The 25949-nt window shown below is 44.3% G+C and overlaps 1 protein-coding gene across 8 annotated transcripts in view; it reads left to right on the top strand.

The window, feature by feature from the left end:
* The window catches only part of LOC100060521 (neuronal acetylcholine receptor subunit alpha-7), a 108354-nt gene that overhangs the window by 40282 nt on the left and 42123 nt on the right, over nucleotides 1-25949 (top strand). For 2 of the 8 annotated variants that reach the window (XM_070268371.1, XM_014734092.3), the window contains exons 3-5: nucleotides 7731-7763; nucleotides 10889-10933; nucleotides 21357-21466. In XM_070268371.1, coding sequence (XP_070124472.1) covers nucleotides 7731-7763; nucleotides 10889-10933; nucleotides 21357-21466 — 188 coding nt within the window. Of the gene's footprint in view, nucleotides 1-7730; nucleotides 7764-10888; nucleotides 10934-18439; nucleotides 18537-21356; nucleotides 21467-25949 lie in introns of those variants that run through there. The other 6 variants (XM_023651691.2, XM_070268379.1, XM_070268397.1 and 3 more) reach the window with 4 other exon arrangements.

The following is a 25949-nucleotide window of genomic DNA, read 5'->3' on the forward strand; positions in this document are numbered from 1 at the left end:
TATTTACATTTGAATGCTTCATCAGAAGGAAGATTCATACTTTTGTAGAAATTACCAGTACACACTTTTTTGTCCATTGCCAGCCCAGACAAACTTCCTTTTGTTTCCTTCTGGTGATGGGCTCTTCAGCATTCCTGTGTCACATGGGTGGATGTGCAATGGGAGGTAGGGATCAGCTGCCTTCCACCTGTGCAATCAAAGCCTTGTCTCAAGCTGTCTGTGAATATAATTGGCCACCACTCTCCCCACCCCCACAGCTCTGCCAGGGTCAGCTCATGCTCTTATGGTGTTCCTTTTAGTTTCCTCTTGGATTTCTTGTTTATGAGAATTTCTGTTTCTTTCTTGTGAGCTTAGGTTTGCATTTAAAAAGATATTTGTTTGATTTCCTCCAGCATTCCTAGGTGTTTTGTAGCAGGACAGTGTTCAGGTGTTCAGGTTATGGAGTCTGCTATTTTGCTAGATCCAAGAAGTAGGTCTCCTGTGTATTATGCTGGAACACCTACTTCTCATGTGTTGTGGTCTCCATTTCAGCTCTGGTGTGTCTTCCTTATTTCACTTCCATCTCCACCCTCTTCTCTGATTGACATAATGTCTTTGTGTGTTTCCTCTGCACAAACTGTGATTATCTCATGCCTTGCCTTCATGCCAGTAACTCAGTTTTCAGCTAGGACTGTTTTGTTCCTGTCTGTGTCTAATTTATTAGCCATGTAATGGTGTTGTTTTGGTTCTTAGTTTATTTACTTAGCTCTGCAGTCTCCCTTTCATTTCATTTGGTTATTTTATAATCTCATCTTTGGAATCATGTTTAATTTGATCCAAGGCTTTATTAAGTTATACAGAATAAAGAATTCATGGGAAGCATGCTCTTCTTGTTTGGGCTGTTTTCCAGACTTTGCTTTGTATTTTAGGTATGCCTATCTGCTTGCCTTCATTTCTTCCTCGCGATTGCTGTGTTAAAAATATTTATTTACTTAGTCATTGATTCATTGATTCATAGCCATACTATGTTCATGTAGTAGTCATTCCAAATTTTTTTCATCTTTCCCAGGCCTTATGAGGTTGTGCCTACTCATAATTTTTTATTTTTTGTGCTATAATTGTAGTAAATTATTTTTCATAGCATTCTTTCCTTATATGTGGTTCTTATTTCTTTCCTAATTTATTAAACAAATTAATCTACATTACTTGTAGAAATATTAGAAACTTCAAATAACAACAACAAAAATAAAATGTTACTGCTTTTAAATCTTGCTCCTATCTTCCGTTCACGTATCTCATCCCCTTCCCTTCTACCTTTTGAACCAAACTTCGCACCAAATCCACACTCAGGGCTCTGTTGGGATCCCCTGATCTCTGGCTCATGTCTTTAGAGGACCTCACTTGTGATGGAACATACTGCAGCCAGTTTCCTGACAGAGTTCATTGGAAAAGTCTGGTGCTGAAGCTACACACGTTTCCCTAACTCAGGCATTTGTAGGGGTCTGGCTGTGCATGCTGTTGTCTGCTTTTAGTCCAGTCAGATAAAACTTGTTATGTGCTGTATTTGTTGTAAACCATGAAGGAAATGCTTGGATGCTGATTCACTTAGGATGATGGCTTAAGCATAAAGGGAAATATATTGTTTATGTCCAGGGAGAGTTTAGGTAAAACTTAATTCATGGTTCACCCTGTATAACTCAAACCCCATCTTCCTCCCTGTCTTTCTCCTGCACTCCACAATCCCCCCCACCTCGACCTGACCTTCACCACTATCCCCACTTACCAGCTCTGCTAACTCAAAGCAGGTTCTCCTCTCTGTGAGGTTCCACTCTCATGATCCACTTCTCAGGCTTCATTCCTACAGATTTGGTCATTTGGGGGTTGATAGGGAGGCCCTGCCTCTTACAGATTGGAAAGGTCTTTCAGTCCCAGTTGAAAGTGCATTCTTGAACCCCTCCCCCTTCCCAGGGGAGGATGGGGTAGTGCTTGGGATGGGGTCCACCTAGCAGGAGCCAAATGGCCACAAGGTTGGGATGAGGGGGTGGGTCACTTCCCAGGGGATCCTCTTGTACCTCTACACACAGGCAGCTGGAGCAGCTTGGCGATGTGGTCTTGTCCTCTCCAATGTGGCACTGGGCTGCAGGGGAGAGAAAATCAGTTGTGTTGCCCAGATCAAGGCCCTAAGTTCAGGAGACTCACCTGCCCCTTGTTCACCAGATAGGCATACTTCCCAAAGGAGTCAGCCTGATGGGCCAGTTTTCTATGATTTGTTAGGATGTGTCTTACCTGGGATTATGTCAGTAAGGAATTACACACTGACCTGTTGGAAAGAAAAAAATAATATGTTATACTCTGGCCTAATTTTTTAAAATTCCCCAAGTATTCTAAAGATGTTCAGGATTAACTTTGATAGTTCAAAATAGAATAAAAGAGTTCAAGATTGCTTTGGGGAGTTCTAGACGCAGAAGTTTTCCAAGGACTGTAGTCTCTGCCTCTGTGGAGTTTGTTGGAGCAGCGTCTGTAGTACCAGACTCTTCAGGGTGCTGTGTTTTAAAGAGCCATAGCAGAACACATTTCCTTTATTTGTCAGTATTTAGCAGTACTGTTAGAAATAAGTGTATATCTATAAATAGCTCAGCTGTGATTGAGGTGTTCCAGAACTTTAGCAAGGAAATAGTGAAGTTCCTTAGCTATGCTGGTGGAAGACCAACTTTCAAAGAGTGAAGGGAGTCATGTGGCATACACTCTTTCTGAAAAGATCCATATCTGCACATTCATTCATCACAGAATAACCATTAACCCGTTAAGAAAATTAAATGGTGGCATCCACATATTTACCTTCTAAGCATGGATTTCAGTGAGAATAAAACCACTGTAATTATGTGCCACCTCTAAAAGTAGGTAGTCTGAGGTAGAGAGAAATGGTCAGTTTGGGCAAACTCTCTAAGCCTCTTCAGTACCTTTGCATTGGAGGAATTTTTCTCTGATAATTAAAAGGTGGAGAACTTTACTATGTTTTAGGCACTTTTTATTTTGCTACCTATTTAATCTTTGCAACACTGGAGAGACGGCAATCACTCTATTTTTATAAATAAGGAAACAGTCTCAGAAAGCTCACTGGACCACATCAAGTCCACACAGTACCAGAGCCTGGGTCCCAGGTCTGTGTGTGACGTATAAATGTTTCACATCGTATCCCCAAGACATAGACCCTTCAGCAGCCCACAAACGAGAACAGAGATGGAGCAGGGGTCTGGACAGACCCCAGGGCCCAGTAACTGGGAGATGTTAGGAATGCCCAAGCCTACCCCAGCGGCTCTCAAACTTTGAAGCTCAGCACCCTTTACTCTCATAAAAGTTACTGAAGATCAACTTCATTTTTTTTGTATGTGGGTTTTATCTATCACTATTTACTGTGTTAGAAATAAAAAACTAAGGGGTCCGGCCCTGTGGCCAAGTGGTTAAGTTTGTGCACTCTGCTTTTGGCAGCCCAGGGTTTCACCACTTCAGATCCTGGGCACAGACCTAGAACTGCTCATCAAGCCATGCTGAGGCGGCGTCCCACATAGCAGAACCAGAAGGACCTACAACTAGAATATACAACTACGTACTGGGAGACTAGGAATCTTTGGGGAAAGGAGGAAGAAAATAAAAGGAAGATGGGCAACAGATGTTAGTTTAGGTGCCAATCTTTAAGAAAAAATAAATAAATAAAAACTAAGAGGGGCCGGCCTGGTGGCGCAGTGGTTAAGTGCACATGTTCCGCTTTGGTGGCCCGGGGTTCGACGGTTCGGATCCCAGGTGTGGACATGGCACCACTTGGCAAGCCATACTGTGTCAGGCATGCCACATGTAAAGTAGAGAAAGATGGGAACGGATTTTACATCAGGGCCAGTCTTCCTCAGCAAAAAGAGGAGGATTGGCGGCAGATGTTAGCTCAGGGCTAATCTTCCTCAAAAAATAAAGCAAAACAAAACTAAGAAAACATTTTAAAGTCTATTAATTCCTTTAAAATTATAGCAAACCCATGCTATGTTAGCATAACTAATATTTTATGAAAAATAATTCTATTTTTCCAAGTACAACAAATTTAGTGAGAAGGGTAGTATTGTTCCTTATTTTTGCAAATCTTCTTAATATCCAGCTTAATGGAAGTCAGCCGGTTTCTCTTATCTGTTCTGCATTCAATCTGCCACTGATATATGTTGTCATGTGGCCTCTGCAATGCTCTACCGAAAGCTCATGAAAAGCTGATGGTGAAATAGGCTAATAACTTCTAATGATGTGCCAAAAGTTTTGATTTCACTGATCCTCTGAAAGTATCTTGAATACTCCAGGGTGCCCAGGCTGTACTTTGAGAACTTCTGTGCCATGCAGATACCAGAGGGAACCATTTTCCATTAGCGTCACCTAAGCATTCGCTGTTATGACATTGGGGCAGAGTCACGTGGTGGCTCAAACACAGATATTGAGCTAAACAGACAAGGGGTTAGATCTCAGCTTCTATACTGAGCCTAGGGCCGTGAGCTCGTTTTGTTTCACAGTTTCTATCTTTTTTCATCCCTTTCCTCTTGATTATAAAGATGATATATGCTCACTGTAAACCATTCAAACAGAACAAAGACATGTAAAGTTAAATTTGGAAGCTCTCTCATAAGCCCCATTATTAAATGAGAATGCTAATAGTACTGAATTTGCTGGATTGTTGTCATGACGCTGAAATGAGTTTAAAAAAAATGTGTGTTTATGACATTTGGAAGAATGCAAACTCTATTTAAAGTTTAGCTAGGTTATTGTCAGATATCACTTACTGACATACTCTGTGATGAAAATCATGTGCTTGTTCATCTTTTGCCCATTTTTCTATTGGATTGTCTGCCTGTTTCTTATTGATTTTAGGAGTTTATTTCTTATTCTAGATATAAGTCCTTTGTCAGACCTAATATCCCACTGACGCAGGGAAAATCACAGACTCTCAGTTTATTATTTTGTAAAAGTAGGACAAAAATATGGTTGGTGTAAAGATTAAATTAAATAAAAGAAGTAATCCAGAATGCTACACAATATGAATTTATATTATCCAGCAATTTTCTCTGTAAACAAGAATTTAGACACAAATTTATTGTTATCTATTTCTTCTCAGCATCGACACAAAAGCAAAGAGAAAGTGTTGGGAGCTCAGCAAAGTAATGTTGAACAATGTCACCCTATAACTTCTGGAAGAACATCTGCTGTAGAAATTCAAGATATTGTATTAAACATCATCAGAACAGGTCTACTTTAAAGCAGATGCATGATTATTCCTGGAGATTGAATTTAAAAAGCATGCTGCTTAAACTGTACTTTTTTTTGAAAAACCACTTTATTGAGGTATAGTTGACATTGAAAAAACTGTACATATTTAACATATACAATTTGATGAGTTTGGAAATAAGCATATACCAGTGAAACCTCCATCACTCGTGGGGGTACCATAAACATAGCCATCACCTACACATGTTTCCTCTTGCCCTCTTTATCAATTAGTATTTCTGTGATAAGAACACTGCCAAACTTTAAAATAAAACAGCTGGTTATTTTACCAGCAAAACAAGTTTATTCAGTAATAGCCAAAGAATTGCAGTTCAGGATGTGCATGCTATGGCAGACCATAGGCAAATCCAGCAAATAAGGGAGGCGAACTTATTTTATAGAGAACAAAGGAGGAAATTGGGAGGAGTTGTTTTGAACAAAAGTACATTGGAGAAAAGCAAGAGTTCAGCATCATGATGGCTTCTTATTGGCTGGGTTGCTGGGTGTAGTTGATTTTTGTTTGGGATGCAATGTACACTTCTTCCTATAGTTGATGATTATTTCCTGTTGACTGCTTTCTGTTATGGGTCTGTAATTGACTATCTTGCTATAATTGACCTTGAGTGGTACTGCATTGAATGGGAGCTCCCCATTCTGGCCCCATGACTCCATTTTAAATGAAGTTTCCCTTTATTAATTTTCACAACACTTAACATAAGATATACCCTCTTAGCAAATTTTTAAGTATACAATACAGCATCATTAATTAAAGGCTCTCTGCTCACAGGAGATCTCTAGGACTTGTTCATCCTGCACAACTGAAACTTCATACCACTGGACTAATACCTCCCATTTCCCCCTCCCCCCATCCGTGGCAGCCACTATTCTACTCTGTGCTTCTGAGTTTGATTATTTTATGTTCCTCATACAAGTGGAGTCATGCAGTATTTGTCTTTCTCTGTCTGGCATATTTCACTTAGCGTGTCCTCCAGGTTCATCCATATGCTGTCGCAAATGGCAGGATTCCCTTCTTTTTTAAGGCTGAATAATATTCTGAAGTGCTCAGATTAAAAAACAAAAGAGAGGTGTAAATCAGTTGGCTTTGGAGGTGCTTTGCCACACAGGCCTTCTGTGATTCCATGGCAGCCATGGGTCCTGTCTCCTCCTGTCTGGTCGTGGGGGCAGGAAGAAGAGTGGGTCTTGGGGGAGAGCTGTGTGTGTGTGTGTGTGTGTGTGTGTGTGTGTGAGAGCAGCTACCCAGGGACAGCCACTGGCACTGAGTCACACTTGACAGCTTGTATGACGCTGCCCTCATCCCTCCCACTCCAGGAGGGGATCAGGGTAGCTGGTATCTCCCCATTTCCCAGAAGAGAACATTGAAACCCACAGAAACCAAGTGCCTGATGACTGGAGAGCTGAGATTGGAGCCCAAAGGGTCTTTCACTGGCATGGAGTCTGCTCCTCCACGCTGTCCTGCCGGGTTGCATCAGGGCAGTGAAGGCTAGTGGTGACCTGAGGGTCTGAAATCACTGAAACCCATGCTCAGATCCTGTGCTGCTTGCTGTTCTTCAGAGAGTGTGCCTGGTTATTTATTCAGAGACCCTTGTACCAAGGTTTGGGACTAGGGTTCAGAAATATTATTTCCCCTCCCTCCAAGAATCCCAGTGTTTGACCACAGTGTCATCCAGCTTGTAAGGGAAGAGACTGTAGAATCCAACTTCATTAGCTGACTCACGATTTCAAACAAGTTCAAGTACAGCACAGGAGACTATTGGCTTTGGTGTCAGTGAAGGGTATTTAGGTGAGAGAGAGAAGGAAATTTCCCTTCTGGGGTGAAGAATTGGGTTTTGTCCTTATGAAGATTCTGGGCAATGGGAGTGGAGACCCTGCCTGCATTGCCAGCAACATCCTTCTGCCCAAGGCCAGAGGGATATCTGGGAACTGCAGATCCGTCTGCCGACTTTCTAAATCAAAGCCTTGATCATTGTCCCCAGTTCTCCATGTCACTTCAGTGTGCACAGTGATGTGCAAACTTTGAGGTACAGTGGCAGTTGGATGCAGAGCTGAAGTCGTGCTGGGCCTCGGCTCTCTTGCAGAAGACTTACTCAGGAAGCAGGCCACTGTGGGAGGGTGGCACGAAGGAAGGGCAGAAGGCCAAGGTAGGGGGTGTGGACATGGGCATCAGGGTGTGGGAGGAGACCTGACCACTGCAGACTTTGCAGGCCCTGAGTCACCTGGGCCGCACCCTCGGAGAGCCACCAAGGGGTGGGGTGGGAGGGGTGTCAGTGTCGTCTCCAGGCAGGTGGCCATCCTCCGTGTTTACCACTCCAGAAACTGGTTGCTAAGTCCTTTCTGAAGTAGGCTGGACTATTGTTGGACAGGAAGTTTCTTCCTCATGTCAAACTGAAATCTACCTCCTTAATTCCTCTGCTTGCCACTCCTGATTCTGCTGTTGGAAGCTGCAGGTCTGCCTGAGTTGCTTGGAGACCCTGGTGAGTCAGGAGGCAGCCCTAGCCCATGCTGCCTGGCTAGCCCTGGGCTTGAGCAGGATAAAGGGGGAGGGTGGGGGGCAGGGCAGCCCCAGAGGGTGAGAACTAGCAAGGTGTTGAAGGGTGAGGGGTGTACTTGGAGGGTGTGAGGGGTCATGTCTTTTGGTATTACAGGATAACAGCATGTAAAGATGAAGGGTTGTTCTTAGAACTCCACCCCGCATCACTCTAGGTAAGGTCTGTCTCTCTGTCATCTTCTCTGAAGGTGCTGTTCCTTTCCTCTGGGACCTTGTCACTATTTGTAATTAAGGTGTGTCATTGTTAAATTGTGTAATCCCAACCCCCCATTGACATTTTATATTCTACGAGCTCAGGGACAATGTCTGTTCAGTTCTCACTGTGCATGTCAGACATCATAATGCCTGAAACAGGAAACGCTCCATAAATATGTTGAATGAATGAATGAGCACTTGGCTGAACTATGGCTTGTAGAAAGGGCTTGTGTGTGGTGCTAAAGACTTTAGACTTAATTCTTTGTGCAGTGGCGCTGGAGGAGGCCTGAGAGCCCCATCTGGAACTGAGTGCAGGTCAGACTGTGTCGGGGGCGGTGTGTCAGCTCGAGCTGCTATAACAAAAATACCACAGGCCGGGGGGTTTAAACATCACATGTTTATTTCTCACAGTTCTAGAGGCTGGAAAATCCAAGATCATGGCATCAGTAGATTTTGTGTCTGGTGAGGACCTGATTCATAGAGCTGTCTTCTCCCTGGGTTCTCACGTGGCAGAAGGGGCGAGGGAACTCTCTGGGTCCCTTTTGTAACTCACTAATCCCAGTCACGAGAGCTCCACTTTCCTGACATAATCATCTTCCAAAGGCCCCTCCTAATACCATCACAGTGGGGGTTCAGTTTCAACATAGGGATTTTGGGGGGACAGAAACATTCAGTCTGGGCAGAGAGGCACACTGCACACTAGGGTGGGAAAGAGGTGGAACACCTTGTCAGAGTGCAGACTGAGCAAGCTGAGAGCCTCAGCTAGTGGGTGGCCCTGGGATGGGGAGGGTGGAAGGAGACCCACTCTGAGAGTGCAGACAGCAGCCTCTTCCCTGGTCCTGCAGGCATTTCCTCCCTAGTCTCCATGCAAGGCTCCATTCCTGGCATCGCTGGCTGCGCTCTCAGGTGGTGGCTGGCTGCTGCTCAGTGTTGATTACAGTTTGAAATGCCATACTTCAGTCCCATGCTGCGACACACCACAGAAATTCTGTTTCACTCTAATGAGGTTTCAGTTAGAATGTTGGAAAGAAGAAAGCCTTTTAATTAGATTGGTAATAATTGAGCTCCCAAACCACAGCAACTTTTCTCTCAGAAGATGAAGACACAGAAGCAATTAAAAGAAGGAAAGCCACCTAAATGGAACACTAGCTAATTTTAAATCCATTAAAAGCAACAACTTCTTAATAAGGTGAAGCAACAGATATATGTCCTAAAAGACTTTATCAGTGCTTTTAAATAATATTGGAGATTGAACTAGAACTGGGGTACTCCTGCCATTCAAATGCATGGCTCTGTTAGGACCATTTTCTCAGTACAGAGTACGGAGAAATGTTAGTTCCACAACTTTTTCCACCAAAAACCCTGGCATATTTTATTTTGCAAAATGGGGGATGCATTTTTCTTGTAACAGAATTGGCAGCTGCTTCTGGACACAGCCCCCCGCCTTGGACCCTTGGGACTTGTCGTCTGTTCCTCCCCAGGCAGCTCTGTCTTCTCTGCAGGATTCACAATCCCTGCTCCCCCAAATCTCACCTCCTTAAGGTGCCCAGGATGTGAGCACCTGGGGCAGGGTCATTGATGCATCAAAGAATCTCTGCCAACTCCTTACCTGTTCAACACATTTTTATTTTAATGAGAAGAAGCATCCATTTCTGATTTGCCTCCCTACCCTCTGTCAACGCCTCAGCAGATGTCACGTTCTTCCTGACATCGGGTCTGTTTTTGTGGATGCCGTCAGTGAACCAGGCCAGGTAGCCCCTGTTGCAGGAGCTCACGGTCTCAGCTTCTGTGCACGTCTGCATGGGGACATTGATGAATACTTTCACCTGAAGAGGGTGGCAGTTGCTGATTTATAGGATCCTTTAGGTTGGAATTGAGTACTAAGTACTGAATAACAGCATTCTCAGTGTAACTATTGCAGGAAACTTGCTCCTTTGTCTCTATGCGCACTGGCTTTTGCTAGGCTTTGCTGGGTTTGTCCAGCTGTGATAAAAAGCTGGTTGTATCCCAGTTGGAAAAGCTGATGTTGACTAGAATCTTCTTTAGGTGCCCTGTGCCAGGGAAAAGCCACAGTTGATACAGCAGCCCAAGCTCCAGTTTAAGTGTAGACTTGGCACCCTGCTGGATCCCATACTTAGGCAGTTTGGAAACGAAAAAAGGGGCTCTTGAGTGAGAAGGATCCAAGTTTGAATGGCTCCTTCATAAAATCACCTCACCCTTCTGACCTTCAGTTTCCTCACCTGGACAGGATTTATCTTATGGGTAATTGTCAAGGACCTGGCATGCTGCCTGGTAGATCAATAGGATGAGAGAAAAGGCAGACAGACCCTCAGGGACCATGGAGAACGTGACCCACACAGCACCATCAGCACATGGCAAGGCAGCTGACAGAGGCCATGCACCATTTCCCAGGGAGGGAAACATACAATACTTACAGTTGTTTAAAACCCTGTATGTTCTGGTAATAAGTTTGAATTAAAAAAATTGAAATTTGCACCTAATTTTATATATATTTTTAAGTTATAAAAAATGTACTAATGAGAAAAATAAGCTAAAACATTGGCAGATGTCATCTCTGGAGGTGAGGTTGCGGCGTTTTAATTTTTCCTTTTTATGCTTTTCCATCTTTTGTAAGTACTCTATAATAAATGTGTATTACTTCAGAATAAATAGAAAAGCTTCACTTTGGGGAAATGGTGCTTGAGTGTGTTTGAAAGTGCTTGGTGCATTCTGATTTTCACACACTCCTGCAGTCCTAACAGTCAGTTTCCAACATGAATAATTGTATCATTTCTTCTTTTGTAAACCACATAAACCATATTTCTGATTGTTTTTTTTTTTTTTTTTCCTTTAAAGGATGAGAAGAACCAAGTTTTAACCACCAACATTTGGCTGCAAATGGTAAGTTGAGACAATGGCAGTCCTCACCCATGGCTCTTCCTGCTCTTGCTTCTGAGATGCTTGTGTTTGAATTGCAGGGAAAGCAGAGGTCCTTTGAGAAAAGCCAGGACTGTCACCCCTTACTCCAATAGTCCAGCAGTGAAGTACAGCGTCCCGCCTTTGGATGTGTCGCTCTGCATTCTGCAAGGCTCACATGTGTTTGTATTTCACTACAGGGTGATTTGGGGAAATTTCAAAAGCACTTCATGCAACACAAATTTTAAGATGTAGATCTGCATTTAGATGTCCACAGCCTGCACCATAACCGGTCCCCATGGCTCAGGAGTGCCTGCCTTGCTCTCCAGTCCCTCCAGAGGTGCATATTTGCATCCACAGGGTGTTGCCTAAGCCAGAGATCTTCACACTTCCTGTTCTGGTGATGCCTGTGAGAATGTTGAAATGTTATATTCTTCCATTCATGGACTTTTAGCTTGACATCCTAAAATTATCATCTACATTTAATTAATTGCTAATTATGTCCCTTCCATCAAACTGTAAATATTGACATTTGAAAATAAAATAGTCTCTATTTTAAGTGGAATCTAAATGCCACAGTAATTTGATGCCCAGATCATTCATTTAAAAAATATACGAACAAGCCCTTCTTCAACTGCCAGATGTTTTACATAGCCCCGTTTTCTCTTTGTGCTTGCATTTCTATTCCACTTTCCACACATAACTTTATCCTAATATGGTATAAATTTTTATTTGAAAGTCCTTTATTAATCATTCTGTCTTGGTTCTCTCAAATGTAAATATTTACATAAAATTATTCCCTCAGAAAAGAAGTGTTAAATTTCTTTCTTCTGGATTGATTTAGAATTACCATGATTATTGGTAATTCTTCGAGGTGATACTAATTACAAATTTTAATAAATAATTATTAAGCATAAAAATTGGAAATTAATCTCTGTATCAAAGATAGGGCTTTGTTTTAAATTCATTTATGTATTCATAGATGACTTTATTACTAGAATCAAGGTGTTGATACAGATTTCACAATCAATTCTATAACTTTTAAAAATAGATGTAGTAAAAGGTATAGTTCATAATGAGAGACATTTTGTCACAGCAGTGTAATTCAATTCCTTGAACTTCTTCTAGATTGCATGCCAAAAATAATATCATTTTCTTCAAGGTATCAGCTCACAGCTTGATTAGTTTCTCCTTCAATTTTGCTGAAAGCAAAGAATTAAAAGAATTAAAGCCCATCTGATCTTTGGAAGTATTTGTCACCCAATTTTTAACACAATTCACATAGATACTGGTATTTTGAATGGACCCTTTATTTGCTTCTGGGGTCAATGTCCCAGGATAAGAGTTGAGATAAGAGAAATAGTTTTTTTTTGTAAAGTGGGGGTAGGAGAAGTGAACTCAGAGGTAAAGGTGACACCCACATGGTTCTTAGGCAGGTGAGTTTTAGGGGTAATACAAGTGGAAGCAGAAGGAGAGAAAAAAGATTCACTTATAGCCATCTGCTGCGTGTCGCAGGGTGCGCTTAGCTGTGTCTGAGACCCCTTGTAGAACCTACCCATAATGGGCAAAGCAGAAACCCTTGGGAATTTTCCCCACAGGATTTAAAGCAACACTCTTCAGTGAGGGAATCCCACCCTCACACCTGTGCCCACTTACCCTTAGCTTTCTTTTGCCGTGGGTGCAGGATCTGTGCTCCCTTTGAAGGCCAGTCCTTCCTCCAGGGGACAAGGTCTCACCTCCTGGGACCTGCTGAGAACCTTGCTTCACAATGTCCCTATGCCTCTGGCATCATCATTCTCCATGTGTCATTCTCCTTGGCAAGCAGGCATGCTGTAGCATGTCCCCGTCAACCCTGCCCAGCGACTCCTTGGTTTCCTCCTCACCTTTACAGCAAGGTTTCTCCAGGCAGTGTCCTCCCATTGTCCTCATTCTCTCTCCTTCATTCTCAGCTAAATTCACCCTTATTTGGCTTTGGGCAAGCAAACCACTAATCCCAGGTTGTTAAATGCTATAAGTAGTGGTTTATCCCAATTTTTTTGATAAAAAATTTTAAAGATATTGAAAAGGTGAATTTACAGTGAGCATCCGTATATCCACCTCCTAGATTCTGTGATTAGCACTTGACTCTGCATGCTTTATCCCATCTCTGGCCATCTGTCCATTTTTCTATTGATCTAGCTTATTTTTTAATGCAGTTCAAAGTAGAATAGTGGACATGGGTGCACTTTCACTGCATATTTCATGCAGATCTTTGAGTTTATATATTTTTTCCTTCCTCTCAAGGCAAAGTTCACATACAATGCTATGCGCATATCCTAAGTGTATCAGGCAATGAATTGCCTGTGATGTCTTCAGGTCTGCAGCCCTGCCCCCATCCGGGAGCAGAACTGCACCATCATTCTGGGGATACTGAGTCCCTTTCCTGCCAATTCCTGCCCTACCCTCACCGCTCCTCAATGGGAAGGAACAGCATTGTTCTGGTTTTTCCAGTGATTAATTTTTTCTCTTTATCTTACTCGACCTCTCAGGAGCATTTGATAGAACTGAATTGTTCCCTCTTCCTTGAAATCCTTCTTCGCTGAGTGTCGGGATAGCTCTCTGTTAGGTTTTCGTCTTAACTCACTGGTGGTTCCTGAGTCCCTTCTGCTGTCTCTTCATGTCTCTCCAGCCATTCATCATTCCAGGAGCTGGAGGATCATTCTCCCGGCTTAAAGCACCTTTGATGAGCTCTAGCTACCTCCTTGGTGTCGCTATACAGGTGGCCAATAGGTTCTTAAACCCAGTATGTATCAAACTATCCCCTCTTTTCTCTTTCACACTTGCCCCTCCCATAGCCTTCTCCATCTGGATAAATAGTGTGTCCATTTATCAATATGCTCAGACCAAAAGCCTCAGAATCACTTGTTACTCTTGTCTTTCACACACACATCTATTCTGGCAGCAAGTTCTGGCAGTGAGACTTTCAAAATAGATCCAGAATCTAACCATTGGGCATCAACCCCATTGCTTCCATCCTGGTATAAGCCAGCGTCATCTCTCACCTCTGTTATTACAAAGCCTCCTAGCCAGGTTTCCTGTGTCAGACCTTACCTCCCCTGGTGGTGCCTCTTCTCATCATAGCAGTCAGTGTGATCCTAGTTAAGAGACGATAGAAGTTCAGCCTTGAGGCTTCTTGGCTCAGACCCCTCCAGGGGTTCCTGCCTCGCTCAGCGGCATATGAACTGAAATCTTTGAAGTGGCTTTTGACTCCCTGCCTGCCTTGACCCTGCTTCCTCTCCCATCACTGCACTCCTGAATGTCCTGCCCACATCTCCTAAGCACACATCCACCTCAGGGCCTTTGCCCAGAAAGCTCTTTCCTCAAGAACCACTTGATTTTCTCCCTCACTTCTTAACAGTCTCTTCCTCAAGGTCACCTTTTCAGTGAGGTCTTCCCTGAGTTCCCATGTACTGTCTCAAACCCTCTCCTCTTCCTGGAGCTCACTCTATTCTCTTTACCCTGTGTCTCAGTCAGCTCGGGCTGCTATAACAAATACCATAAACTAGGGGGCTTATCAATAACAGACATCTATTCCTCACAGTCTGGGTGTTAGAAATCCAAAATCATGGTTGTTGCCAGTGTGATTGGGTTCCGTTGAGGACCCTTTTCCGGATTGCAGACAGGCACCTTTTTGTTGTGCCCTCACATGGTAGAAAGAGTGTGAGCTAGCTCTCTGGCCTCTTTTCTTTTCTTTTCTGGGCATTTCCTATTTTTTATTGTATCTTCCCTCAGTTATCTACACTTTCTTCTTTTTTCTCTGGCCTCCTCTTAAAAGGGCTCAAATCCCCTTCACGAAGGCTCTACCCTTATGACCTAAGCACCTCCCCAAAGCCTTACCTCCTAATAGCATCGCATTGGGATTAGGGCTTTGACATTGGAATTTTGGGGGGAAACAAACATCTCATCCATCAACGCTGCTTCATTTTGTTTCCAAAGCACTTGTCACCGTGTGCCATCCTTCGCACTGTGTATTTGTTGATGGGACCTGGGTCTCCCTCCCTGACTAGGATGTGTGCACGAGGAGGCCAGGGCTCTGTTTGGATACCCCCAGCTCCTAGCCCACGGCAGGCACTGAATGAATAAGTTTTATGGAATGAATGAATGAAACAAAAACCTCAAGGTGAACCCAGGAGGGGCTAAGATACTATGATATGAAATAAGCCAACTCTCAAGTAACTTTTGAACACTGTGGGATAAGATAAAGCTCTGGGAATTTGGGAAGATGATGCAAATGCTTCTGTTTTTACATACAACTATATGTTTCCCATGCCCTGTAAGGTACAGAACTGCTGTTGACATTTTTCTTACAGAGAGAGACATACCTCATATGCTCGTGACATATTAGGTCCTGGACAGGTTTGTCTCCCTGGTGCCTGTATTTCTTACCCCTCAATAAGCAATTATCTTCAGCAATGTGTATGATTTGGCAATTTCTTTTAGAGAGTGATGGTTTCCAGAAAAAATGTATATGGATTATTGCACTGAGTTCTGGTGCTCCATAGATAAGCACCCTTGCTTTGGGTGATGTCACCAGAGACCTCTAAATTTCTTTCAAGCATAACTTATTTCTCATTAAGACTTGCACTTGCGTAAGCATCTGCAGCTTCATTTGTTTTAAAACTCAACTTTTAATCTCTTTGACTGATTCAGCTAATCTTTTTGAGCACCTGCTATATGGAAGACATTGAACTAGGCCATGTGAGGGGGACCCAGAATTGGGTGAGACCAGTTTCTTCTTTCAAACCATTTATAATCAGGCTGTGAAATTTACACTCTAAAAAAAGTTAAAATATCAAGAACAAGTAACTCCCTAGAGACGTGGCAGGAGGCAGGCTCATAGTATGGACAATGGATCCCCCAGGTGGGAGATATCTCTGCTTTACAGGAATGGAAGAGAGAGAAGGAAAGACATAGACTCTTTTAAATGTGAAGATCTGGCAGCATAGGCATTTCTAGGTGTGGCATCATTAATTAATACTTGTTTTAGGCACCCATCATATGGAAAACATGCATGTGTCCTTATAAAGCTAAGTGACACATTTATCTAGAAAATGGCACCTGTAGCTCATGTAGCAGCTGTAACACTGACTCCTCACTGAATCTTAGGGGGTTACAAGTATCTTGGGTTTAGAACAGACCTTAATAGTTATATGATCAGAACATCTGGCCTAGCCAGTGCTTCCCTCTGGAAAGCCATGGCATTCCTTCTGCAGTCACAGCAGGGACATGGGGAACTCAGATGTCACCATGACAGGCTGTGGAAGCTGCCCCGGGGCTATTTAGAAAACCACCACCACCTTGATTTCCGGTCTTCTGTGTTCTCCAACTAGTGGCCAGAATGGCCTGACCCGGCAGGAATCTTGGGTACAAACAAGTGAAGCTCGATATCGAAGGCTAACAGAGCTGGAGTCCCGTGGGAGGACAGACATGAGCAGGAGGGGAATGGAGAGCTTAGGAAATGGCTCTCAGCAGTTGGATTTTCTCTCCCAGAGTTTCATATTGCTGAATTCCTGTTCTGAAAATCTGAATCCGCATAATATTTTCTCCAGGATATTTAAGCTCTGAGGTCAATATTCTGCAAATGATAGATTTTCTATACATTCAAAATAGAAGAGGCAGAAAAGTTAAAAAAAAGAGTTCTCTTTGTCCTACAGTTTGATTTTGTTTTCATGTCTCTCACTTACCTTGATTTTGTAGGAATTTCCGGTTCTTTAGATTACTAAAGGGAGAGACGGTGGCTTCACCACTTACCTCTTCATATTCCTGGGAGGAAGCAGCAGGTGTATTTTCTCTGTGGGTTAGTTTTATCATTTTGGGAGGCCTGTCAGACAATCTGATTTTAATCCATGAGAAGAAATGAAGAAACCATGTCAGTTTCTGAAGAGACATTTGAGCCATCTGAAGCTAATTGTTTTTTTTTTTTAAATTGTCTTATTTTGGAATTTTGACTATTCTTCTGGCTTTACATTTCCCATCCTTCTCATGTTTATTCTCTATTTTTTACCTGCTAATCATGGAGCTAATAGCTGTTATATCGTAGAATGTTAGTTTGTAAACATATTTTTTTCTAAAATGTTTACCTTTTTAATTTCTGCATTCTTTATCACTTTATCTCTGACACACAGAAATGCCACAGATTATGCTCATAGATAAGCCAGCCCTTGGCTTGCTTAGGGCCCTGAGAGTAATCCATGGCTTAGGGTGATGTTTCAATCATTATATCTCACTGAGAGAAAAAACTTTTGGGGAAGTGAGAAGGAGGCCGCTTTCTTCCTCTGAGATCAAAATCGTTTGGCAGGAAGAATTTTCAAAACAGATATATGGGTGGAGTTTTCTAACACCAGATACTTGGTGTCTTCCACACCAACAGACAATTCTCTGAATCTCGGAACACCAACTTGGTGTCCAACCTTTCAATTCGATTCTGACACCATCTACCTGGAGTTAGCATGAGATCTCACAAGTTAAGGCCTCAGTTCCACAAAACTGCCCCCACTTCAGATGCCTGCTGCAAATGGGGTGCCCAGGCTGTGCACACTTCGTCCAGCTGTGTTCAAATTCAGAGTTTCCCACTATCCCCTTTCAGGTACAGTAATTTTCTGGAACAGCCCATGGAACTTAAGAAAACACTTTACTTACATCCACCAATTTATTATAAACAGTACAGCTCAGGGATAGCTGGATGGAAGAGACGCGTAGAGGAGGTATGGGAGGAGGCGCAGAGCTTCTGTGCCCTCTGTGGCAAGACACCCTCCTTGCATCTGCATGTCTTCACCAGCCTAGAGGCTCTCTAAATCTTGTTGTTCAAGGGTTTTTATAACCCAGTCTCCATAGAGATAGGAGTGGAGTGAGGCTGAAAGTTCTCACCCCCTAGTCATGTGGTTGGCCTTTCTGGTCACCAGCTGCAAGATGGCATCCTTGGCCTATCTAGGGGCCCACCCTAAGTCACCTTACTTCATTAGAATAACCTCAGGTGTGCTCAAAGAGGGCTCTTTGTGAGTAACACAAGACACTCCTATCACTCAGAAAATTCCAAGGGTTTTAGGATCCCTGTGCTGGAACCTGGGATGAAGACCAACTATATTTTTTATTATACCATAAAGGATTTTTTCTAAAAACACAGACAACTTTCCCATTCTTCGCTCTTGCTATCTCTTTCTCTCTTGCTATAAAGATTTCCAGACATGCACGTACACACACATTTAAAAAGAGTTTCTAAGAGTGGTTCTAGTGGGCCCAGTTCTCAGCTCCACAGAAGGATAGGGATTCTCTACAGTGCCTTTTAGATCAAGGGCCCCTTCCTGTCCCATGTGTCCCCTTTAACACCCCACACATTCCTGTCGAAGATTGAATGAGAAGAATCACACAGACGTAGGGAGAGGAGGAAAAGCACAGACTTCTGGAGGTGAAGATCTGGGAGTGTTGGCGTTTCTAGATCGATGCTTATTTTCAGGTGCCCATATATGGAAAACATGCCGGGTGCTGTGTGTAGGAAGATTTTGCCCCGTGCCTCTGCCCTCCAGGACATTCCCAGGGATCTGCCTGGCAAGTGAGTGCTTTGAGAGGAAGCAAACCTCTTTCTGGGACTTAATATTTTACAAGCCCCTTTCTACATCGGTCCTTAGGAAACCTTCATGGAAACCTGAGGGATTGTGAGCTCTGCTCCGGCTCCCAGGGCACGCAGCACTGAGGTTCGTGCTCCAACTCCCAGCTCCGAATTGGTGCCCACTCTTCTCCGCCTTTGCCTGCAGCTCAGTTGTTACAGCTCTCACATCCTCTAGGATTTTGTAAAATGGAGGAAACCCTCTTTCTTTTAAAGCCATCATTTATGACATGCCTACCAGGGTCATGTGATGTTTACGTACTGCTTCACACATTATCTCATGACATCCTTGCAGCTCTGTCCTGTGAGGTAGGGCACATAGGAGGAAACGGCAGCTCAGAGAGGGTGATTTACCTGCTTGAGCTCACATAGCTCTTCTCTACCAGAGCCCTGGTGCAAACCTTGGTCTCTCTGATTCCAAAGTGCCCAGCAGCCCTTCTCTCTGCTCCTAGGGTGGAGAGACCCAGCTTGCCTTTGGAGTAAGGAAGGGCACTGTGAGCTGATGGACAGCACTGGCAGGGATGAGGAGCAGCCCACGTGTCGTGGTGCAAAGTCTGCCAGTGCAGAGAGATTGGGTTGGAAGAACCAACGATTGATCACCCTGCTAATGTCAGATAATGCAGTTCTGAGTCCTGAGTCAGTGACTGACTAAAAAGGTGTTGCTTCTCTGTGCCCCAATCTCCTCTTGTAAATAGGAATGTAATCTTGCTGACACATCTGGATCCTGGTGAGCATGGGTATACATACACAGGACCCTGAGCGAGCAGAACGGCCAGGATGCATGCCCATGGGGCACATGCAGCTGAGTAAGAGCAGGATTCGGGATGGCAGGAGGAGATATAAAATTGCTGGGGAGGTGTCCTGCAACTCAGATGTGGAGCTATTAGAAGAGGTTTATGTTTGGCTGACCAAGCACTCCCACTTCCCTGTGCCCATCATTTCAGCAAGCAGGGGAGATGAGTGTGTGCCTACCATGCTCACCTTTCTGGGCAGGTCTGGGAGCCCTAAGGCCTGCGCAGCATGGGGGTGATAGTGACAGTAGCAGGCTGTATGGTAATCTGCCCCCAACTCAGAGAAGCATCCAGGGTGAGCTATGAGATCACAGTAAAGAAAGCACTGGGGTTGGGTCTGAAAGGGCTTATGCCCTGAATGAGGGAGAGAAAAGAAGGGAGCTCTGGCCAAATGGTGCAGAGGCTGAGCGGGCTGCAGCAAACACAGTTTAGCTGGTGCCCAGGCGTTCCTGCAAAACAACTTGAACAAGACTGGCCCTTCCTGGGTGCGATGCTGTCCTGACCTCCCCTCTCCTCTCCTTCCCCTCCCCTCCACCAGCCACACACATCTAATTAGAAACAGCAGCCGGGTGGGTCTCTATCCTAACTGCCCCAGATGATTCTTCAGCACATTATACATTAACAAACACACCCTCGTTCTCAGAGGTCCATGGCTGTAAAATGGTGTTACTGCCCTGCCTATTACCTCGTCTGATTTCAGTCCCAGAACTGGGACAGCCATTCCTGACTTTTGCCTGCTCTCTCCAGAGAATGGTGGGATCTCTGGGACATGACCTTTAACTACTTGTTACCAGTCTCAACAGCTTTGAAAATTAACTGTTTTTTCTCCCTTAATGTTTTTGTAACTTTGCATCAAATTCATTGGACTAAAATCAAATTGAAATTGCTGTACACTTGAGGCATTTCTTTGTCTCACTTGGTATAAATATGCATGTTTCACTGCAGAAATAATGATGCATTTGATTATGGGGAGCTGCCCTGGTCCCAGCTTGGGGTGTTACATCACATACCTTTCTAAATCTGAGAAAGTCTGAGCTCCAAAGCACAAGTGGCCCCAGGGAGATTGGATGCAGGATGGGGGCCCATCCCAGGGCATGCCCTGATTATGGCACACTTGGTGGAGCTGCTGAGTTCAAACCTGCAGCCTTGAGAGCCGGGCAGGGTGCTATTGGTTGTATAACAGCTGCAGGTGGTTCCTCCCTGAGCAGCCTTTACGGAAGTAGTGAACCCCAGGTAGGCCTGGTGTGTGAGGTCTGGGGAGGGAGGATCCCAGGCATGGCCTTCCTCTGGCAAAGGTCACTTGAGAATGAAATTAGGGCCTAGCCCCAGGAGATGTACTGTGTTTGTGTGAATATTTCCCGAGTCCTCACCTGCATCCTCATGTCCTAATTCAGTGTCTTACCACCAAGGCCGAGTGTTTACATTGTTCATTTCTGCCATCAGAAGCCCCAATCGTGCAAGAAAATAAGAATTCAAGTCTGAAAATTACCCTTAGAAGTTTCTGAGAGGTTCCTATGCAGCTGCACAATGTTGTTTCATGAAAATACATATTCTATATTTCTCCAGCCTGCTGCTTATTCCAACTGAAATAAGTGAACTTGTTTTTCCAAAGTGTCCTTACAATGGAAAACTTTGAAAGCAAAGTAGTTATTCATTTGGCTAGAAATAACCCATCTGCTGTGGGAGGGGAAGGCTTGTGGGCATGCAGTGGGCTGGAATTAACTGGAATGCTACTGTCTGAATGTGGTCATGGTGAAGGCAGGATCTTAAATTCCATTTTTATGTTATACATGGTCATTTTGGAAGGTATTATTGAATCCCCAATTTCCTTATATTTTATAGACAGCAACTCAATTGCATAAATAAATGTCTGGAACTCTCTTTGGCTTTGAACTTACCCAATAATTTCTTATGAGAAATATCATTAGACAAGGAAGCAAAGTGCTGCTTTAATGTCATTGCCTATATGTGTCAGTCTTGGACAGATCACTATTTACAGTGGAATATGTCAGAGTATCCGGGTGTGACGAATGTTCGTTTCCCAGATGGCCAGATTTGGAAGCCAGACATTCTTCTCTATAACAGGTAAGCACAGTGTGCAAAAGGAAAAATGATTTTATTGTGGCATATGTTTAACAATAAAGCATATTTGAGTACTTTATAGAAATGCTGGGTACATTATTTATAATTAGACCGTTGCCCCCTTTGAGGCTCTGTAAGTGGCCAGGTGTTTAAAAATCAGCTCTGTCCCCCCTCCGGTGACCTCTGCTTTGGTGTGCAGGTTTGAGTCACCCGGCATGCTGCCTAAGATGACCATGTCTATAGGACTATGCATCATAGTGCATAGATTATTTCCCTGCATCTTGGCACTGAGGCATTCTTGCATGTGGCAGTACCTTTGCCTCCTGAATGGCACCAGTTGTGTTTAACGGCACGAGAGGTTGCTGGCCTGTAAGAGTGCTAATCGATTTCACCAGTGAAATGGAATGTATTTCCTTCCCAAGTGTCTTAGGCTCCCCCAGAAGTTAACTCCTGACAAGGATGCACACCTGGGGATTTTGAGAGATGTTGAGCTTAATACTCTCTGCTAACGTTCAGGCGCACAAAATGATGTGTTGTCTCAGTAGGCTCATGTGATTGTTCGTTAATGTGTGTGTGTGTGTTGGGGGGTCTTTCCTTAAGGAGGGGGACATGCTATCATTCTGTGTAAGCCACAGTTTTGAAAGGAGCATTGATTCAGGATAGGGGAAGCATTCCAAACATGTCCGTCACATCTCTCACTCTATTCCAGTTTGACATTAGAGTCCAGGCATGAGCCACTAACAGCTTTTGAGAGAGAATACATTTTCCATGCTGTGATGCGATTGGGTCACTGCAAAACAGCCATCTCTGCATCATTTCTGGGATGGGCTGCTTTATTTCCCTGATGGATGGTGAGAAAATTACAGTCGCCAGACAGCTGGCCAGGCTGCTCTGAGGAGAGGATGAGCAGAAAAAAGCATCCTTGCTGGATGCTCATTCCAGGGGTTTCTTCGTTGCTTTATCCTGCTTTACTTTAAGCCTGAAGTTCAAGGATTTTTCTGAATGCAATCTTGCTCAAAGTGAACAGTGATTATAGATGGCTCCTCACCATTTTCACCTTTGGATGGAAGGAAAAGCATTGCTGGTATTGGTGGTTGCTTGCAGAAGAAAGCCTGGGCCCCAGCGACATGTCAGTTGCCGCTACACTATGCAACTGTGGGCAGCGGCCTCAGCCTTTCTGGGCCTCTCTGGGCCTCTCTGGGCCTCTCTGTTCTTGAGTCTGCAGATTCAGGTCTGGCTCTGAGACTGCAGTCCCCTGGCTACAGCTCTCTTCCTGTCACACATTCCCATTACTCTGTGCTGATGGCAGAGCCTGGGTGGGGGCAATGTATGCAGGCCACATTTGGGTGCAGTGTGGTCCAGCCTGTGAGGGCTTGCAGTTATGCTAATAAATGAGTCACCAATGAAATAGAATGTATTCCCTTCCCAGGTGTCTTAGATTCCCCTGGAAGTCAACCCAAGACAAGAATTTGAGTGTGTGTAGTTTATTTGAGAGGACAAATGAGACAGGGAAGGGAGGGAAGCCAAAATAGAATGTCTTAAAAAGCAAACTACTACTGTGCACGACAGGGCTCATTCCTATTGGGTTTCTCTGGGGTATTTATCTGCCAACTGCCTTCTGTCATAGGTTGACAGCTGCTTCCATGGATCTCAGCTCTGGACACCACCTCTGCTTGCCAGTCCCATGCGTGGACTGAGTGTGCTCTGATAGCCAGAGCCTCTAGCCCTCAGCAGGGTTGCAGATAGTTGGAGTAGGCAGCTGTCAGGGCCTTGGGTGTCGGGGACAGCTGTTGACATGGTCACCTGCAGCGCAGATGAGTCACACACTTAGTTTCCAGTTGTTTTCACCTTGGCCTGATTGAAGATCCAATCCCAGCTCCTAGGAGGGGCGGGGAGGACAGCAGGGATGTGATTGGTAGGGAAAGCATCCTAGGCCTCAGGGAGTTTCTCAGCCACAGCAGAGGAGGCAGGTAGATTACAAAGGTAACAGAGCAGAGGCGAGACCCACCTCCTTATGAGTTGCAGCTGCTCCATTGTGGCCTTTGTGTGTTATCATGGTATCACATGGGTCCACATGTGGAATGGGATCTTAGGGAGTGAATCTCTTAGATTCAGTGTTGTCACTGTTAATGGCTCCTGAAGAAGGTTAACTGGTTGGTGCTCAAAGTCTCATTATACAGTCATGGCTGGCCTGGGGTTTGGGGGCCCAGGAGGCCATCACTGAAAGGACATCAGCAGCAGCTCTTGAATGTGGCACAATTCTCCAGCTGAGGAAAGGTAATTTGGGCCTCGGAGAAGGAGGTTTTAGGAGATTCTGTTATGACATATGCATAATCAAATATTCAGACCTAATGTGGAGGGAGGCTGTTTCTAAATAAGGTGCGATGGGAAGAGGGTGGAGCAGTAGCCTGTTTTCAAGAAGTGAGTGGAACTGGCCAACCTATGTTTGCATCTCCGGAATCATCCTCTGAACTGTCCATCCAGACCTCCCCTTCTCACCACCGTAGCTGTTTTTCATTTGTTCATTCACTCAACCAATATTTAGTGAAGGCTTACACACTGTTACTGTGCAGTGTCCTAGCATCCGAGGACACAGCAGTAATCTAACCAGACAAAAATCCCTGCCCTCTAGGGAAAGGTAGAGAGAGAAATGAAGAGGGGAGAGCACACACCGGATTATAGGGGCTTCAAGAAAAATACACCAGGGAGAGCAACGAGCAAGTGCTAAAGCCAGAGGCAGGGCCTGAGACCAGCAGAATGGCTAGGAGGCGGCGAAGGAACAAGTCATACAGCATCAGGGAGGTAAATGTTTTTGGCAGAAAGAACAAGTACAAAAGACCTATCAGGAAAGGTTGTAAAAGACATTGAAATGCCAAAAAAGAAAAAAATGATGAAGAAGAGAAAGATAACCAGTGTCCTGTGGCATGCTAGGTGTGGTCACCTCCCGGGTTATCTGTTCTGTAGTAGACTCAGCCTGTCATGGTCTTTGGACTAATTTTCAGCTCTATAAGTTCTAGAAAACTAATAGCACTGCAGATGATTCTAGTCCATGGAGAAGCAAATGGATCTTGTCTAGTGGACTGATTCCTCTGTTAACAGATTGCATCGACGTTCCTGGTGGCCTGCTCTTTGGATCCTCCTCAGAATTGGTTTTTGACACCTTGCTGGTTCCCTCTTTAATTAATGACTTAAATCTTTGACATGTTCATTTTATGTTTGTGCAAGTGTGATGACTTTATCTTTTAGAAAATTTATCTTTTTCTGATTCCCTTGAGGCAGGAACATGTCATCAGGTCTGTCTGAGGACCAGAAGGGGCCCCTGTGTCCAACGTGTGCAGGGGAGAAGGTCAGAGACAGGAGGGGGTGTGGCCCGTGTCTCCCAGGCCTTGGCTTTTACCATGAGTGAGATATGAGAAGCTCTGATCCTTTTTGTCGAATTTTGTTTCCTTTCTTTTTTGCTCTGAGTAGTTGTCAAAATGCTTATTCATATTCTCCTTCTGACTTGCTATCAACTGATCCCCATCCCATGGTTTTCTGGTCAGAAGTTATGATCTGTTCTTCTCTGCTTGTGCACCCCTCCCAGCATGCAGAAGTCGATGTGTTTTGCTTTTGCTATTTCCACTGCTTCTCGGTAAAATTGAGAGAGTGAGGACACAAGATTGCATGTCATCATTCAGCCAGTGTGAGCCCAGTTACTGGTCTGCCTCAGGCTGACTGGGAGCCCAGCCTGTCTGCATCAGCTGGGACTGTTGCTAGCAGACCGTTAGCACCCCTGCTTGGTTCCCCTCTTTCTGCAAAGGGCCCTGATGGCTCCAAAGTCAGTATTAGCATCCACATTTCTCAGAACAGACAACTTATACTCAGAGAGGTTCAGCCACATGCCCAAGGTCACCCAGCAGGGTGTGCCTGACTCCAGAGTCTGACGTACCTCAGGCTGGCCTGCTTCTGGTCATGCTTTTAGAACTCTTGTGTTTTATTTTTCTGCAAGTTAGACAAAGCAAAGTAATTCTTCTCACTGAGTTGATGCCTCTGGGCCTGAGCCTGCTGTCTTTCATTCTGAAAGAGGAGAGCCTGTCTCTTCCCCATATCAGCTGCTGTGGGATTTTTACACCATCACTCCTTGATGATCTTTCCTCAGCATCTGACATCCAACTTTTCTGACCAAATCCCTTGCCAACCAGCGTGAAATGACAAAATGCAAACCGTTGTGCAAGGATTTGAGCAGAATTTCAAAGGGCCAAAAATTTCAAACAGTGACTGAAGTTTTCTAGGGATGGTTTTGCATCCAGGATGGCCTGGCAAACTGTCTTCCTGCCTGTGGTGCACGGCCAGTCCACTGAGCAGCCCCACCCCCTGCTCTCTGAGGACCCCAAGACCAGTTGAGCTCGAGAGCATGGCTTTTGGAGATGAGCTTATTGATCTTCGTGACATCAGACACAGAGCCAACGTGGTTGTAAGAGTCTGTGTAATAAATACGGGAGACAGG

Source organism: Equus caballus, chromosome 1 (assembly GCF_041296265.1).
Source record: "Equus caballus isolate H_3958 breed thoroughbred chromosome 1, TB-T2T, whole genome shotgun sequence".
In the NCBI taxonomy this organism is placed as follows: domain Eukaryota; kingdom Metazoa; phylum Chordata; class Mammalia; order Perissodactyla; family Equidae; genus Equus; species Equus caballus.